This window comes from Bos indicus x Bos taurus, chromosome 10 (assembly GCF_003369695.1).
Source record: "Bos indicus x Bos taurus breed Angus x Brahman F1 hybrid chromosome 10, Bos_hybrid_MaternalHap_v2.0, whole genome shotgun sequence".
NCBI lineage: Eukaryota > Metazoa > Chordata > Mammalia > Artiodactyla > Bovidae > Bos > Bos indicus x Bos taurus.
The window spans coordinates 101,900,585-101,919,024 of record NC_040085.1 but is presented as its reverse complement, the minus strand read 5'-3'; the positions used below and the strand labels follow the sequence as shown (position 1 = coordinate 101,919,024).

Sequence of the window (18,440 nt, the reverse complement as noted above, 5' to 3'; positions counted from 1 at the left end):
ACTCATTGGAAAAGACCCTGATGCTGGGAGGGATTGGGGGCAGGAGGAGAAGGGGATGACAGAGGATGAGATGGCTGGATGGCATCACTGACTCGATGGACGTGAGTCTGGTTGAACTTCAGGAGTTGGTGATGGACAGGGAGGCCTGGCGTTCTGCGATTCATGGGGTCGCAAAGAGTCGGACACAACTGATCGACTGATCTGATCTGATCTGTTTAAATGTGGAACCTGGGTGAATTTTACAACATCCTGTTGATTCCCCTCAGACTGGTTTCCAAAAAAAAAAAGCAAATATTCAGACTGAAGGCTTCAGGAGGGTGTGTGAAGTGTGAACGTCCAAGGCCTGCCTCGGGGGCAGGGTCACGGCCTGGGGCCAGCTCCACCAGGCTTACGTAGGCCAATGGGCAGAGGCTACAAGGATGCACATTCCAACCTTCCAACCATGTTCCCATACTTAAAACTGCTCAAAACATAATGTGCCAAATGGCCTTTATTGGGAGATGAAGTAAATGATGCTATCTTGATAGAGCCAGCTCCTAAAAAATTATATCCAAGAATTTAAGTATATGGAGAAATGTTCAGTATAAAAAGTGAAAGAGGATTTTAAAAATATGAATATATTATTCTATTTATATAATATCCAGAATAGGCAAATCCATCAACACAGAAAGTAGATTAGTGGCTACCAGGACTGGGAAGGGGGGTGGGGAGGGACTGCTAACAGGCTCAGGGATTCTTTCAGGGGATGAAAACGTTCTAAAATCAGCGTTGACGGTTATTCAACGCTGTGAGTATATTAAAAACTACTGAGCTGTACGCTTTGCAAGTATGAATGTTATGTGAAATGAATTGTATCTCAAAAAAAAGTGTAAGGAATGAAAAAGACTATAACACACATATATATGCAATATGTAATTATATGTAAGAAAGAATATTATCCTTAATTTAAAATACACATATAGATCTTAGTTTTGTCAAATATATCTCTGTGTCCATAAGAAGGAAAAAGTTCTGGAAGGAAATACAAAGTGTAAACCATCTTTTACAGGGTAGTGGGGTCAGTTGTTATCACGAATCTTATACAATAAACAGCATTTTTATTAGAATCAGAAAAGTGGTGGTTCAGTTGCTCAGTTGTGTCTGACTCTTTCGAACCCATGGAGTGTAGCCCGCCGGGCTCCTCTGTCCATGGGATTCTCCAGACAAGAATACTGGAGTGGGTTGCCATGCCCTCCTCCAGGGGACCTTCCCAAAGCAGGGATCGAACTAGCATCTCCTGCATTATAGGCGGATTCTTTACCTGCTGAGTTACCGGTGAGATATCACAAACCTTATACAATAAATGGCATTTTTATTAGAATCAGAGATACTTTTGTAAAAATGGGCCTGCCTTTTGAGGTTAACAAGCTTCTTGTCATGGAAAAGTTTGAGAATCACCAGATACGGATACTTGCACTGGCAGTGCAATGTGTGTGCGGGTCCTTTTAAGATAGTATTTCATAATTTGTCTTCACTCATTTTCTATTTGTTTACAATGACGACACTATGTGAACTAGTCCTTTAACTAAAATACTATCATTTTATAATTATTCTCTCACTTGTTTTCTGCTTTTTAAAAGTAATCCATTATCTCAAATATTGACTCTGCTATCAGTCTGTGTGGGGAAAAAGTTAACTACAAAACATAATAACAAATAAAGAAAATCCCAACTTGAAGGGTATATTAAGACTCAGAAAGGGAAAGAAAAACTTTAAAAACAAACTATACATTGCTTGTATGCAGCCAGGATAAAAAGGTTATTACGTTATAACAAAATGTTTATGAAATTATCTTACTGGAGGAGGAGACTCTGGGATTTTCCCTTGTATCTTTGTAAAGGTGAAAACAAAACTTAAAAATGTGACCTTTGCTGGGACTCCCCTGGCAGTCCAGGGGTTAAGACCCCGCACTTCAAACGCAGGGATGAGGGTTCAACCCTTTGTTAGGGAACTAAGATCCCACAGGCCTCGAGGCACAGTCAAAAAAAAAAAAGTCACAGTTGAAATGCTATGGGAATTGTAAATACACCCTCACTGCCGAGGCTGCTGACACAGGCAGACATCAGTGACTTATGCAGGAGGCTGCACCGTTTTCTCTAACCCAGGCTCAGCAATGGTCGGTGGGGACCCAGCTCCTGGGCTCCGCCAGCCCTCCCACGGGTTCCGGCGAGCGGCTTCTCCCGCCCGGCACAGGGCTGAGGGCGGTGGGAGAGGAGCGGCAGCAGGCTATAAAAAACTTGTTTTATTTCCTTCTAAGGCATCCTGAGTCACTGGACACAGCAGCCCACAGGGCCCGGGGAAGTTCGGCTCAGACTGGAAATGTGTGTGTGTGTGTTCTTCCTGAACCAAAACTGCTGAAAAACCAGATGACGTTGTCCCTTGGACTGAATCTCCCGCAGGCAGTGGATGGCGGCTTCCTACCTTTGTCTTGCCAGGAGGATGGAAGCGGCTTCGAGGTCAGTTTCCTTGACCAACGTTCCAATATTACATCCCACAGTCTTAACAACAAGACTTACCCTCTGCTCCATGGGGTCGCAGAGTCGGACACGACTGAGCGACTGAACTGAACTGAACCCTCTGCCCCACCCCCAACATTAAGCTGCTGAGACTTTTAAAATCCCATTTATCATCTCCAAGTATATAACACACCTATACTCCTTTGCCTCCCACCCTTTAGGCTGCAATTTCTATTTCAATACCAAGCGATGCCAAGCTGGGTTGGTCAGAATCCTAGAAAGCCACAGGTAGAAGATACCTGGGCTTCCCTGGTGGCTCAGTGGCAAAGAATCCGCCTACAGTGCAGGAGACACAGGTTTGATCCCTGTCAGGAAGTTCCCCTGGAGGAGGAAATGGCCACCCACTCGTCTTCTTGCCTGGAGCATCCCATGGACAGAGGGGCCTGGTGGGCTGCTGGGGTCGCAGTCAGACATGGCTGAGCGACTAACAAGGCGCCTAGTCCAGTCATCTTTCTGAACTGAGGTGTAGAGAGGGAAAGAACCTGTCCACAGGCTGCAGGCCAGGCCTGAGGTCTCAGCAGAGGGCTCAGTCCCCCTGCACAGGGGTTGGCGGTGCAGAGGCGGAGGCCCTCTGACCAAATCGGGGCCTTAACCAGCGACCATTCCCGCCTTCTCAGCTCCCTCGCGCTTTGTTAAGGGGGCGAGGCAGCCTGTGGAAGGCCCTTCTGAAACACGGGGCAGCCAGATGCTGCTCCCGCTTGACACGGTCTCGAGACGGGGGCTGGGGGCCACGCTGGTTAGGGCAGTACCGGTTAGGGCCAGGTTTCCACTCCAAGGTTCTCAGTGGGAACTGCACCACCGCCCCCCGCCCCTCTCCCGGGCCCGCCACCCGGACCCCGCCCTTCCTCAGCTGTCCTGCTGGGGACTTGGGCAGAAGCAGCTGCTTATGGAACTGTGAATTCCCAGCTAATATTTAAACCTAAAGTGTACTTCTTCACACAATTTCTAAAGAGACTTGAATTTAACCTTGAGGTTAAAGAGGAATGAATCTTTTCATGGTGTGAACTTTTCACACAGAGCAAACACAGACACATTAAAATGCCAGGATACTGTGCTAAAATGTCAGCTATTAACACCTGAACTGAATTTTTTTTAAATATTTGGCCACTCCGGGCTTCATTTCCTTGCAGCAAATGGGGTCTAGTTCTCTGACCAGGGTTTGAACCCAGCTCCCTGCCCTGGGAAGGGAGAGCCTTAGCCACTGCACCACCAGGCTAAGTCCCTAGGCCTGAACTTTAAAACCAGGGTTAGGCGAGTGGGACGTCCCTGTGGTGGCTCTGGCCCCCCGCCAGCGTACCAGGGCGCAGGTGGACTCACACCTGCGGGCAGGTACAGCCTGTTCACCGAGCAAATGGAATGGACGGCAGCGGGGCTAAAAACCTCGAGTTCGCAGTTAGAGATGAAAGGCTGCAGAAATGTTTATTGAGTACAGTGCCAGGTTTATAAATAAAACTTATTTACAATTTCCATAGAGTTGGTCCCCCATCAGAGAGGTGGTTAATCTCCAAACAGTTCATCTCAGAAGATTCACAGCAACGTTCGAGTACATCTCTTTCGCACGTCGCCACGGTGAAGGGCGACTTCCGTAACAGAAGAACTGCCACCGTCTTGGCTACAGACGTGTTTAATGAACATTATAATCAATTTGGAGAAAGAACACACTCCACCCACGCCACTACCTTCTTCCTCCGAGGGATACAGACAGCACAGAACTTGTCTCCTGTAGAACAACTTCAAGGGATCAATAAGAGCTAAGAGTAACCGCCAGCTGAAGGATATAGTAAGACACATTCGTGGAAATCTAGTCACTGCCAAAAGGATAGGTGTATTTAGGATATACAGTAATTACTTCAAATGTTGAAAATGGCTGAATGAACCAGGAGCAGACTTGACCAAATTCACACTCTTTGTTCAGGAGGAAGTTCCCGGGACTGCTGAGGGGCCGCTAGTCACACTGCTTCTCCGCCGGCCCAAGCTGCGCCAGGCCGACTGGACAGCCCCGCGTCACAACATGGTCACAAGTAGTCAGACATGCGCTTATGAAGAGGGTATAAAAGTATGTACAGCAGCTAGTTTTCAGTGTGTTTGAAAGTTGCCCAAAGTCACCGATCTAAAGTGTGCAAAAAACTCGTTTGTCAAAAAATCAGGAAAAAAAAGCCTTCCTTGGCAACAGTGCATCAGAAGCCCATCTGAAACATCAAGACACGTTTGCTCGACACCTACCCCAAACAGATGGAGAACGAAACTGTGAGCGTGTGCGCCAAGGGCTCAGCAGTTTTTTATGGCAAGTCTCAGGCTCAAGCGGATGCCAGTTAAACTAGTCACTCTATATGTATATATAAATATATGTATATGTATTTATAGAGCAGTTAGAAGTGGGGCCAGAGTTTACAGGAAGGTTCTGGCTAAGTTTCAGAGTCGCGCCCCCTCGCCCAGCGTATGTCCTCACAAACCCCCGTGGACTGCAGACACCTAACCCTAGGGGGCTGGTCGTCCCCCGCAAGGCCAGAAAGGCCCCAGTGGACTAGGCTTCCCCTCGAGGCCAAACTGGAACTCAGCACCCGCTGGGGGTACGTTTCCGGCTCCCAAACAGGATCCTGGCCACTTATTAACCTGGTTTCAAGGGTGGTCTTTTAGGAAACGCCACAGGACCAACATGGAGTCCACCCAGCTCCTAGAAAAAGACGTGGCGAGAGGGCTGACAGAAGGCAGAGTTCCTGAAAAACAAGCCGAATCGTCCTCAACCCTTTTTAAAGCTACCAAGAGACCATCGGCCACAGGCCTGAGAATGGGTCACCAGTCTGGCTACTTGACCTCCTGGGAAGAAATATCTAGGTTATCCACTTCCTCGAACCAGAAACCGCATTCCTATCTCACCAGGAGAAAACCTCTATGGTACTGATGTTCCTTCCAGATTCAGGGAGTTACGGAAGCCAAGCCTCACCCACGACGCCAGCCTGTCTTCTACCGACCACCCAGCCCAGAGAGCAGCAGCCAAGCGGAGGGGCAGGCTCCTCTCCACGGCTCTGACCCACCCCTCTGGCAGGGAAAACGAAGGAGCTGCAAAATGCCAGAGAGGTGGGGAGCAGACAAGAAGCACAGGGTCTCCATAAACCAACCCTGAAGGCACCCGATGGGCTGCAGAGCGCGTCTCACCGCCTCACTGGCAGCCTGCTGCTGTTTCCAGGCAAAGTAAGACCTCCCACACAGGAACACTCAAAACCCAATCTCCTAATACGACACAACCAGTTAACACCCTGAAAAATGCACATTCAGCCTTCAGAAAGAGCTCTGCACTAAATCCAACACGCTTTTTAGGGGACTTTTAGGCAGACCAATCGCACTGCCAAGATCAGTACCAGCATCTCTTTAGCTTCAGTTACAGTTTTGTAAAGAAATACAAAATTCCCTCTGGGCTGGAGTTTTACTTTCAAGTTGGAGGTCAGAATTGGTTCTACTGGGGGCAGGGGGTGGGGAGGAGCAAAGTCAAGTTAAAAAGACAGCAGAAGTCTAAAGTACAATCATAAATTAAAAACTAAATCACAAGGTGACTGGTGGTGTCCTTTAGGCCTGAAGAGACTGGCTTAGAAAAGTGATCACTGCTTCTACCACACACAGCGAGGGCTCAGGTACAGATGCACTAAATCATCTCTTGCACAGATGGTCTCAAATAGTGACATCAAACACTAATCAGCAGCACAATTGACAAGAACCCCTAAATACATGCTTCAGAGAAAGTGGTTTTTGTTTTTTCCTTCATTTAAGAGCGCCACTGCCTGAATTATCAGTAAGTCACCACGATTCACTCCCCCTCCCCCAGGGATACAAGTAGACCTACGTGTCCGTGAACAAGATGAAGCCGTCAGTATCTGCTTGGTTTGGGGCAAGGTCGTGGGCTCAGCGGTTGGTGCTGGGATGCGTGTCTGTGTGGCTGGGGGATACCCAATACTGGGCTGTGGGCATTTTTAAAGGTACACGGGCCTCCCCTCCGACTGGCTCGTCCCCGTTCAGGTCTGAGCTTTACAAAGCATTTAACACCACTTTAAGTTAATGGTCTTTTTATTGGAAAAAAAAAAAAAGACTAGCATTTACAACTTGGAATGGACGTGAATTGTGAATTCTTGAACAGCAGTGTTGATGGTTGTGCTGAGGTCCACAGCCACAGCCTACTCTGCCGGCTCCAAGTCACGGTTCGGAAGGTTTTAAAAACAGAGAGTCCCAAGATGCTCCCTTGATAAAAGTTTCTTTTTAAAAATTTGTATGAATGGTGATAGCCTGACACCCATTCCACTCAGCACAACGCGGACAACGCTGCAGACACAGACGGGCGCACCGCCAGCGCGTCACGGTCGCCAGGGGGCGGTAGAGAGGCCCGCCCGGCAGCAGGGGCGCTCCGCCTGGACAGTTACCCACACGGCATCCTGAGGTGAGCCAATTTTAAACGCCTCTTCTCAGTAAACCGGCTACAATTTACACTAACAATTTGAACTAGAACCCCTCTGAGTAGGTTTTGAATTTGTTTTTTCACTTTTTCGTTTTTAATACAAACGCCTGACTGTGCTCAATTGTCAAGCTGCATGCATGAAAAACTGGCCAGCCCGAACAGTGTGATTAATCATGAGCAGACGGGCCTGCCAGGAGCCCACTAAGTGTTTCCTTATCGTTAAGGTAGGACAAGTATTTATATCGGAAAACTCATGTGTAGCTTGATCTTTAGGGGACAGGACCACCAACCAATACATGCAGATTTTGTGTGTGTGGACAGAAGGTACTTTTGACATTCAGTTTTGCTATACAGAAACAGAATGAGTAAATGAACTTTTTTTTTTTTTGCAAGAGGTAAGTAAAAGATTCAATTTGATTCTTCTAGAGGGGGGAAAAAGGAGTTGAAAGTAGGTCTTCATTTTGCAGTCATCATCTGTACGAATTCTGAAAAGACAAATAATCATAACTTTCAGTTATCTTCAGAAGCAGCTTTAGTGAAGGTAACATCTCTAGTCTGAATAAGGGAAAAAGCCCCTAGCTGCAGTAGTTAACTTGCTCACAGGCCCTACAGGGAGGACCATCGCAAAGCCAACGTGGTGGCTCACCTTCGTAGTTGACCTGCCCGTCCCCGTCGATGTCCGCCTCTCTGATCATCTCGTCCACCTCCTCGTCCGTCAGCTTCTCCCCCAGGTTCGTCATGACGTGGCGCAGCTCCGCGGCGCTGATGTACCCGTTGCCATCCTGCGAACACGCCGCAGCGGTTACTGGCAGGGACCCAGTGCCGTGGGCAGGCAGGGCTCCGACAGAGTCACTGCCCCGTGCGCACCTGCCATCTCTCTAGCTCCCCCCACCACTAAACACGTGCAGGCAGCCAGTGCAGAAACCGCAGGGGCTTTTTAAAAAGCAAAAGAAACTCCAAGAGTCAAGAAACCTGGTTCAAAATTTCTCTACTACTTATTATGCTTACTCTCATATGATAAGGTTACTGCAGTAAGTCAGGAATATTTGAAAGTGAGATTACAGAGGCTCAGGCAGGTAGGTAAAATGTTCTAACTAGAAAAGTGTGTGAAAGCTTTTAGAAATGATGGCCACAAAGTCAGCAATGCAGACACGGGGTCACCTTATCGAAGACTCGGAACGCCTCGCGGATTTCCTCTTCACTGTCGGTGTCTTTCATTTTTCTAGCCATCATAGTCAAAAATTCTGGGAAGTCAATGGTGCCATTACCTCAAATTAAAAAACAAAAGCGTGTGTAAAATAAGTGCTCCAGTTAACGCTACTGAAGAAGTAATTTTAGAATCATTTTATAGAACAGTAAGCATTTGGTAAGACAAACTGGTGAACTGCTTTATCAGGCTGTATTATCTTAGGTCTAAATTATTCAAAAACTTCACAGGGCAATTTCACATGATTCATGTAATTAAACTAGTAATCAATGCCCAGGATAGCATTTAATGATGCAAAGGAAACTGTACACACAGTTTCTTGGCCACTGAAAGGTCTGTACAGTTCAACAGGAAAAAAGAAAAAGGCCACAGCAGTGCTGGCTGCATCCTTCCCTCCCAAGGGAGGCCCCGGAGACTGCCTTCCCCCAAGCCAGGGAGGTCCTCAGTCTAACTCTGCCACACCAGGGATGCTGGAAAAGGCCCGTCACTGAGCCGCCAAGGTCTTCAAGGAAGAAAGTGAGTGGGGAAGACCTGAGTGGGGAAAAGGGGACTCATGCCGGGACCACGAGTGCTGGAAAGCCTTCTCCAGGAGGCGCCTCTCGGACACTGCACGGAAGTCACCTGACCGTCTCTCCCAACTCAGTATCTTTGCTTCCTACTAAGAGCGTGGCTCCCAAGTGTTTTCTCAGCTCAAATCATTATCAATCAGGAAACTGTCAGCAGAATCTGTTCTGTGGCCAGTATTCCAAACTCCTCCGTTAAAACCAACAGTCAGATGAATACACCAGAGACAAGCCACCGGATAAACAGTGTAACTTGAACTAAACAGAAATAAAAATTAGAACCAAAAAAAGCCTTATGTGAAGTTACTCTTTTTCACCAGTACCAACAAAGTAGTAATCCACAGATTCCTTCAAAGCGTTTTGGCCTCCAAAAATTTAAAGCATTATTGATGTTCATGGCAGACAGAAACCAGTTGTCTGAAATGATCTCTTATAGCCCTATAGTGATGTCCTTCAGCATCAACACATGCATTCATTGCAAATGTTAGATTCTATAGCTTGAGAAAACTTCCCCTCCTTGTTCCATACAATCAGAGGGCCTAATACATTTTGCCAGTCCCAAGACAGCTTCCTGGGCTCGACTATAAGAGAGCCACGCTATGTTCCCAGATGGTCGATCACCTTAGCAGTCAAATGAGACAGAACTATGAATAAACCTCTTTCTCCAAACTATTAACGATGAAAACAGTCCTTAGAAGTAGCTCAAATGTACTTAAACCACTGTTAAAGAGCTGACCCCAAACCCCTGCTTCTAAATACGTGACCAGCAGTATAATTCTGTTTTTTCACACTATACCATACTTTATTTACATACTTTTAAATGGCTACTGTCAAGCTGATCAAGAAAGTCTAGACCCAAACTGTTTATTCCTGTTTCATCTTTTCAAAATTTACAAATGTTCCACAATGTTACGTTTACAGATTTGATTACATATATTATATACATCAAACTTACTAATTTGATATTATTTCTAAAGCACGTGGTTTTTCTTTGTGGGCAGAGGGGAGTGATTAAAAACTACTTGCTGACAGAAGCAAGCAGTAAAAAGGCCTCCTGTCCACTGTTCTGGAGTCCAGAGAGCAAGTGACCGAACGGCAAGTTCCTTCTGGCTCCGCGCCTTCCTGGCAGCTTCTGTAAATCTAGTCCCTTCAGTCATCACGCACCCCACCTCCAAGCCTCATGTGATCCCTGAAATTCTCTTCAATAAACACACTGACAGCTCACACTGTGCTCACTTCTATACGTTAACATCTAAGAAGGCTCTTCCCCCACTTCACTTGGGGTTTGTCTCCTGAGACAACCAAGCCTTTTTAAAGGTCTATGGCTATTTATTTTTACTTTCCCCATAGTACTCCGTGCAGACGCAAGAGCCAGTTGATAAAGACTGAGCTACAGGTCATGGCAAGTAGAAAAGAACAATACTGTGATCTGATCCAGGAAACGTTCTGGACAGCAAGCAGGGCTAGAGGCAGGCCCGTAATGTTCTATTTTAATTGTCAACGGCCTAAGGAAACCACAGAAGGGATCTTTGCACATTTGCCTTGGTCTCGACACTTGAAAGACAATCTGGTAACATGTCTCAACTTGAATTACACAACACTGGCACTCATTCACAGCTCTAAAGCCCTTACCATCAGCGTCCACCTCGTTGATCATGTCCTGCAATTCGGCTTCTGTTGGGTTCTGGCCCAACGACCTCATGACGGTTCCAAGTTCCTTGGTTGTGATGGTGCCATCACCGTCTTTGTCAAACAGGGAGAAAGCTTCCTTGAATTCTGAAAACACAAGTTTACCTTTTAGAATGAATGTCTTCACCCAACCCAGTCACAGCACGCCCGTCCCCTGAACTTGCCAAAGCAAGCCAAGTTGTGCAAGTTAACAGAAGCTGCCTGCTCCTTATCTGCTGAAACAAAGACCACAACAGTCACACTGGCCGCGCCTTCACACAGAACACAGAGCAAACGTCACCACAGGCAACCAGGCCCACCAACGGCAAGCCCCTCGCTTTGAAGGCTAAGCTTCCGCAGTCTAGTGCAGGTCCAGTCTGACAAGGCAAGACTGGTCCGAAAGGTCCCTTCCCGTGAAATCTCTACAGCTGTGAGAACTCCTTGTTTCACAGCAACAGGAGAGGTAGTTACCAGAAATGGACAATCCCTGGTAAACAGTGTGTTCTCTCTGCATGGCATTCAGAGTATTTCAAAGGCAATCCTGGTTTCCTGAAGAGAAACCATCTCAAAAAACCTCTCCAGGGACTTCCCAGGCAGTCCAGTGGTTTAAGGCTCTGCACTCCCAATACAAGGGGCACAGTTCAATCCCTGATTGGGGAACTAAGATCTGGCACGCCACATACCGAGGTCAAAAATACCCAAAACAGTCCTCCAGGGAATATTAAAAGCTAAACTCTACACTGACTTCATTCCCCTGGCGATGATTACGGGGGTCCTCACTGTCCTCCTCGCCCACCCCATTTAGAACAGCAGGCACACGCTTTCACGGCGCATCACAAAGTGGCCTAAGAGTTCTAGACTGCATTTTTGAACAGCAGGCTCCATGCACTCTCATTCCATACAAAGCCCAGCATACCGTGAAGTGCGCACTCCACAGTGTAACAAGTGGGCATCCTTAGTTCCACTTACTTTTGCATTATCTCCAAAAGACTAACAAGGAGTAACATTTAACCTAAATATTTCTGCTTGTTGTTTGCACTTCAATAAAATCCTTAGAAAACCGCTCAGACTAAGGGGAGAGGGAAGAGTCACCAGAACTGAGACTATCTAGTAGTCTGGTCTACCGAGACTCCCTGTAGTCACCACTTACCAGCAATCTGCTCTTCGGTCAGCTGATCAGCCTGCATAGAAAAAGAAAAGGTTACAATTCAACCCACCGGAGTCTGGAGTCAGCATAGCTTTTCCAATTAAGTCTTTTAATAATGATATTTCTCAGCTGTGAAAATTTCAACCATGTCATTTAAGAGAAACAATTAGAATGCAGGGAACCCTTTATGCTATTAACAAAGGATGACAAGTTAGACAAGGTCTCACTTCAGCTTTTCTTCTCTGGGCCTAAGGGCTCTCTGCTCTGCGGTGGGTCGAACCAGGAGAGTCAGTTCATCATCTGAGAAATGGCACCTCTAGTGGCAACAGGCCCACTGCAGCCGCAGGGCCCAGCTGTGGGAAGAAGTGCGCCACCTACTGCAGGACGCCGCGCTCTCCGCGGCCATCCACGGAGGGACCCAACCTGCCACGGCTGGCCCTGCAGCCAGGACCGGGGCCAGGTCAGGCCTTCGGTGCACCTTGCGCACCGCTGCGGGCACTCCAAATCTCCAAACTGGCGTTACATAATGGCACTGGCTTGGATTAACAGGCTTTTATATCTATTTTACGAGATACAATTAAGTGGAAAAAAAATATACAGCAATGGGTTATCCTACCAACTTCATTTCCATGCTTTCCAATCACTAAAATTAGGCAGTTATTTGTTAAAAGCCTATCATTTAGAACAACTCATGTCCTTGGTCAAATTATCCTGATTCAAAAGCTGGGGGGTGGGGGTGGAAATAATAGAACGGTCCTACAATCGAGCTGTTACAAACCTGCAAAAATGAAGCACACAGAAACTACATAGTAATTATGAGACCGTGCCCTCCCTTTTTTGAGAGGAACTATTAACTTTGCTAGAGGATATTTACTCTAACCTTTTTAAGGGAGATCTAAGAGCTGCTCCTAATAAACACACTTTACTAGAGGTGGTAATGGCCACGAAAGTAATTCTCACTTGCATTATTTGGTCTCTGCAACGCTGATCTTGTGCCTCCAGACATGGGAATTCGGCATCTCAAGGACAGATAATATGTATTTTTATTTTAATGAAGGATGTCTAACGAAGCCAGTTCCAAAACAAGTCCTAGTAGAAAGCTGATGGCAATTTATTCGAACTCGCAAATGAAAACTTTCACAGTAAGAGTGATGTTCCAACATACTGACTTAGGGAGGAAACATTTTTTTCAAATTAGAACTGTGTCTCCTCTCCTCCCTACCCTAGACACGGCACGCCGGTTTTCTTTATAGCGAAGGAAGGAGACACGAGGATTTATGTAATGCCAGGGCTACGTCTCTGCCTCCTACAACAGGAAGCGCTGCCGACCACACCTCGCAAAAGAAGCTGTCACCTCGCCGGGGAAGTGTCCTCTGAGAGTGGAGATCGAGGCTGTCGGCCCGCCTCGACACAGAGGGACACGCTCACCGCCACACCGCATCGGCCTCGGGGCAGAGGTGCGCGGGCCCCGCCGAGAGCCGCCTCCCCGCCCCGCCGAGCCAGAAAGGCGGGGGGTGATGTCAGCCCTGCCGACCGGGGGATGGCACACCCGGAGAGGCGCACGGGCGCATCTGGCCGCCGAGGAGCCGCAGAAGAGGCGGAAACGGGGAGGGCACCTCGCCTCGGACGGGAGGGAGCGCGGGCCGGAGAAAGTGCCAGGCGAGGTCGCCCTGGGAGCAGGGCGCAGGGCGCCTCTCCCTCCAGGCCAGGGAGAACCCCCCACACCCGCCGCGGGAGGGGCCCGAGCGCGCCCCGCGCCTCCCACCCGCTTCTGCCCTGCGCGCCGCCACCTCCCCCGGAGCACAAACTTCGCGTCTCCACTGGAGACCGCGGCGCGCGCCAGCGCTCCTCCCCGCCCCCCGCCCCAGTTAGCGCGGCCGAGCGCCTCCCGCGGGGGGGCCCACCCGGTGCCCCGCGGCCCCACTCGCCTCCACCGCCGCGCGGGGCGGGTCTGAAGGGGCGCTGGACGCCGCGACGCGGGCCCCGGGCCGCCGCAGGGCCCCGCCCGGGTAGGGCGGTCGGCCGGCCCGCCGCTTCCGCCCCCGCTGCCCCCCGCCCCGCGCCTTCCTGCCCCCACCCCACCCTCCCCGGCTCCTTCCTTCCCGACCCACGCCCGCGCCGCGCCCCCCAGGAGGGAGGCGGGAGGAGCGCCCCGAGGGGACGGCGGCGGCCCCGCGCTCCGACCGCGGCGACGTGCGCCACCGGCTCGCTCCGGCCCATTCATTCTCCGCTGCCCGCGAGCCGGGGTCTGGCCGCGGCCCCGCCCGGACCCCCACCCCTAGGGCAGCCCGGGGGCGGACGGCTGAGCGAGCGGGTGCGGGGGCCCCGGCGTGGCCAGAACCCCCGCCTGGGGCCGGGCGCGGCCAACCCCGGCCCCACGACGGGCCGAAACGTAAACGGGGCTGCCCAGCCGAGGAAACTGGGATGCAAACCCAGAGCGCGTCCTGACCCGCAGCGGCTGCGCAACACCCGGAAGCCAGGAAAAGCCACCCAGCGAGGGAAAGACGGGAAGAGAGACAGGGTCCGGAGAGGGAGAGCGCGGGCAGGCGGCCGCAGCGCCGGCACTCGCCGCGCCCCACCTACCATGGTGCGAGCGAGGCAGGGAGGCCGAGAGAGCGAGGGTGGCCGCGCAGGGGCCGGGACCGCAGGGCGCCTCCGCTACAGCTGCTGCCGGGGCCCCGTGTGCGCTGAGCGCTGTGCCGCCGCCGACCGCCGCTGCCGCCAACTGCGCTAACGGCTCTGCACCCGCCAGGCTCCCAGCACCGCCGCCGCGCCGCGAGCCTGCGTCCCGCGCTATATATATGGCGCCGCGTATCCCTCCGCCGCCGCGCCGCCGCCTCGCCCTGCGCCGCGCCGCGAGGGCCGGGCCTCGCTGCCTGGCCCCGCCCCGGGCCCCGCCCCCGGGGCGCCCGGCCTCCTGCCGACCCTTTGCGCGCGCGGCCGCCGGCGGGGCTGGGACCCCCCCCAGCGGAGACGTGTGCCCAGAAGTGCACGCAGGTGCCAGCCCGGACCAGGGCGAAGACAGAGGGGCTGCGTAGCCGACGGGGGGCGGCTCTGGCTTCAGAAGGGCCCCGCCCCTCGCCCCAGGCCCCCACCCCACCGGCGGGACCCCTGCCCCTTCCTACCCCCACCACCCGCCCCTCGCATCTCGCGCCCCGGGGCAGCGGACTGGCCCTGGCCTCGCGGTCTCCCGCTGGCCCCCGCCCCTGGGGAGCCAAGGGCAGTTCTGGGGTGAGGGCAGCCGCACCTTCGGCGACCGAGGACAGGGGTCTGGAGGGAGCAAGTGTCTTCGCGCAAGAAACTGCTTAGACGTTTGCTCTTTGAGTAATGTCGGAGACAAATGAATATATATGCTCGACTGCTAAATCCGTGTCACGCTCATATGCTTAGCCAGTCTTACCTTAATGTTTTCACGTTTCCACTTAATTTTTTTTTGTATGCTTGAATAATCTCCCTCTCCTACTGTATTTTTTTTTCCCTATGGAAAACACTACTCATCCTGACCCTAGTCTTACTGAAATCAATGTACCTGTGCATCTTCTGTAGACTTTCAAACCCCATGCTTTGATTTTTTTTTTTTTTTTTTATGTTAGTTACCTGGTCCTAACGGATCAGATCTTTATTCGTAGATCCACAGAAACAAAGAAGGAAAACAACAGATACATAGAATCCCCTAGATTAGGGTTGGAACACACAGTTTAATTGACTCTACTTTGGAGCTCGACCAGTTTTTAAATGCACAATCTTAATTATATTTCAAGTAGTATTTTAATCTAAAATTTACTCATATTTTCAATTTTCTGTATAGCAGAAAAAGGACCATATCAGTTATAAATGTAAAGCCCAGAACTTTGTAAAAATCTTGACAAAATGCTGCAGTTTCTTTTCTTGCCAAGGCAGAGCACAGAATCTGATCTTTTGTTTACAGGGCCTGGGCAACAGTTGCAAGTTATTATTTGCATACTCTTTCAGAGAATGTGGCAAAGTGTGTGATTGACAACCTCGCTAGAAGGGCTTTGCTAGGTTATGCTTGTTTCTGGCTTTGACACAGTCTGCAGAAAAGAATTTTAAAACAATGGAAAATGTAGTTGCCCAGGACTTGTGTGATAGCCTCAGACAAATACCTATGGAACTGTTTTTACTGATATGCCTTCTGGAATGCAGTAGGAAAGGGGGAACCAGCTGTGCAATCTAAAGGGAGTCTGCCACAGGGAGCCAGGGAATGGCGCTGCCTCCCTCGGCAGATGAGAAAGACACCATCTACTGAACGTGATTGTCACCATCATCCTGTCTTCCTGGGCGAAGACTTGAATGGGAATAAACTGTATGTTAATAGGGGAGTTGGAAATAGGGGGAAAGGGACTAATATAAAGTCAGTTAAAAGAATATTCGGTAATACAGTGAGTTACAGTCTAAATGGCCAAATATGCGAAGGGAATTGGTATTCTTTTGCCAGGCTTTTCATACAGTAGTTAAATACATTTTTAAAAGTTGGTATACATTGTATAAGAAGGAGGAAAAATGGCCTCGAGATGAAATGTATTTAATTCTTAAAGGTTTATTAGGTTCTGATAGTCTTCTGTTCCTTATAATTAAGTTGCTAGAATCCATGGTTTTGAAAACCAGGCATTTTCTAAAATAATGTTTCTCCTTCCATCATTTAACCTATTTCACCCAAATAAAACACTTTGAACTTTTTCATGACTTTATTTGCTAAAGACCGTATTTCAAAGTCATCTTACTTATTATAGTAAAATTCATTATTGTGATTCTTTACATTTTACCAGCTAGAGTTCTCTTTTGATAATTCTTTATCAAAGTACAGCTTTCAAGTCTATTGGATTTGTAATGAGGTCATGCTTTACTCAGTTTTATGGCAGTTTGACACATTGAAATATAAGAAGGTCAAATGACTTACCCAAGATCTTGCCATGAATCAGGGATGGAGCATAAAATAGAGTGTGAGCCCTTGTTCAGGGGCTCTAAGATTAGATTATGTATTAATGAAATTAACATCTGAAAATTGAAAATGTGCCATGTGAAGATTTATGTATTTCCTGAAGCAGATTCTTCTGACCACCTGTATGATCACTGGGATTTCATTAAAGATTTAAGTCAATAAACTTTCTAATTTATTAAAAGATCAGGAATCAAGAAATCCCTTGGATTGCAAGGAGATCCAACCAGTCCATCCTAAAGGAAATCAGTCCTGAATATTCATTGGAAGGACTGATGTTGAAGCTGAAACTCCAATACTTTGGCTACCTGATTCGAAGAGCTGACTCATCCGAAAAGACCCTGATGCTGGGAAAGATTGAGGGTGGGAGGTGAAGGAGACAGCAGAATGAGATGGTTGGATGGCATCACTGACTCAATGGACATGAGTTTGGGTGAACTCTGGGAGTTGGTGATGGACAGGGAGGCCTGGCGTGCTGCAGTCCACGGTGTCGAAAAGAATCGGACACAACTGAGCGACTGAACTGAAATGAACTGAAGCCACATTCTTTTGAAGTCATTGGCAGGTAGATTCTTTACCATTAAGCCACCTTGGCTACAGTCTATGGGGTCTCGAAGAGTTGGCACGACTGAGCACAGCACTGCAATGTGAAGTCATAATTTACTGAGAGTCAAAAGACAATGGAATATTTCATGATATTGAGAGAAAATGGCTATGATTATTTTTAAAAGTGAAAGTGTTACTTGCTCAGTCGTGTTCCTTCTTTATGACCCCACAGACTGTAGCCTGCCAGGCTCCTCTGTCCACAGAATTCTCCAGGCAAGAATAATGGAGTGGATTGCCATTCCCTTCTCCAGGGAATCTTCCCGGCCCAGGGACTGGACCTGGGTCTCTTGCATTACAGGCAAATAGTTTACCATCTGAGCCACTGGGGAATAAAGTAATGTTAAATTGAAGAAAAATAGAAAGAATGCAACCCTATGTCAGGAATCTCAAATTTTAATATCACTTCTGTCACTAACCTGATTACCCATTTGAGTGTAACAGAAAAAATACAAATGTAATCATTGTACATATTCAGGGGTAAGACAGGTTTGGATTTAATCTAGAAATTCCAACTGTAAACCCTGTGCCTGAGATTATAATATATATGACTGTAAAATATACATGTACAATATGTACTGTCATGCATGTCATATGTGTGTGCCCACAAACATGCTGAAGGTGAAGAGGACAAATGGAGAAATGGAAACAGCTTAAAGAGAGCATTTGATGGGCTTCCCTGGCAGCCAGCAGTTGAGACTGAAAATTAAAAAAATAATAATAATAACATTTGCTGAGCATTTGGCCACCTGATGCAAGTAACTGACTCATTGGAAAAGACCCTGATGCTGGGAAAGACTGAAGGCAGCAGGAGAAGGGCACAACAGAGGATGAGATGGTTGGATGGCATCACCGACTCTGTGGACATGAGTTGGAGTGAAGTCCAGGTGTTGGTGATGGACAGAGAGGCCTGGCGGGCTGCGGTCCATGGGGTCGCAGAGAGCTGAGCGGCTGCACTGACTGAACTGAGCATTGGCTGTGGCCAGGCCCTGTGCTAACTATCATTTCATCCTCCTGCCCATGCTGTGAGGCCAGCGCCATTATCCTTATATAGAAACCAAGGCACTGAGAGACTAAGTGATTTGTCTAATTTAAGTGTTGAAATGAAAAAATCTATTTCAGAGGACCAAGCATGTAAGCATTACACTGTATCTCTTGTAAATTAATATAATTTATTTTTAATTTTTTTTTGGAAGGAACACAAGATTAAAATTTGTGTTTTTTTTTTTTTATGAAATACTTCTTACCCAAGGATTTAAAATTAAAATAAGATCATAGGAATGTAGTAATAGCTGT

At 48.6% G+C, this 18,440-nt stretch overlaps 1 protein-coding gene across 2 annotated transcripts; it reads right to left on the bottom strand.

Annotated features, from left to right (window-relative positions):
* Positions 1–3,955: 3,955 nt before the first annotated feature.
* On the bottom strand, positions 3,956–14,411 carry CALM1 (calmodulin 1). Of its 2 annotated transcripts, XM_027552724.1 has the most exons (6): positions 14,168–14,411; positions 11,588–11,618; positions 10,402–10,545; positions 8,161–8,267; positions 7,646–7,781; positions 6,597–7,484 (listed from the first exon to the last, which is right to left on the bottom strand). In XM_027552724.1, exons 1-6 carry the CDS (start codon positions 14,168–14,170, stop codon positions 7,456–7,458), a joined length of 450 nt encoding a protein of 149 aa, XP_027408525.1. In that variant the 5' UTR covers positions 14,171–14,411; the 3' UTR covers positions 6,597–7,455. The 2 variants fall into 2 exon arrangements, with proteins under 2 accessions (XP_027408524.1, XP_027408525.1); XM_027552723.1 differs by lacking the exon at positions 14,168–14,411 and having other exon boundaries at positions 3,956–7,484; positions 11,588–11,624.
* Between the last annotated feature and the right edge of the window lie 4,029 nt (positions 14,412–18,440).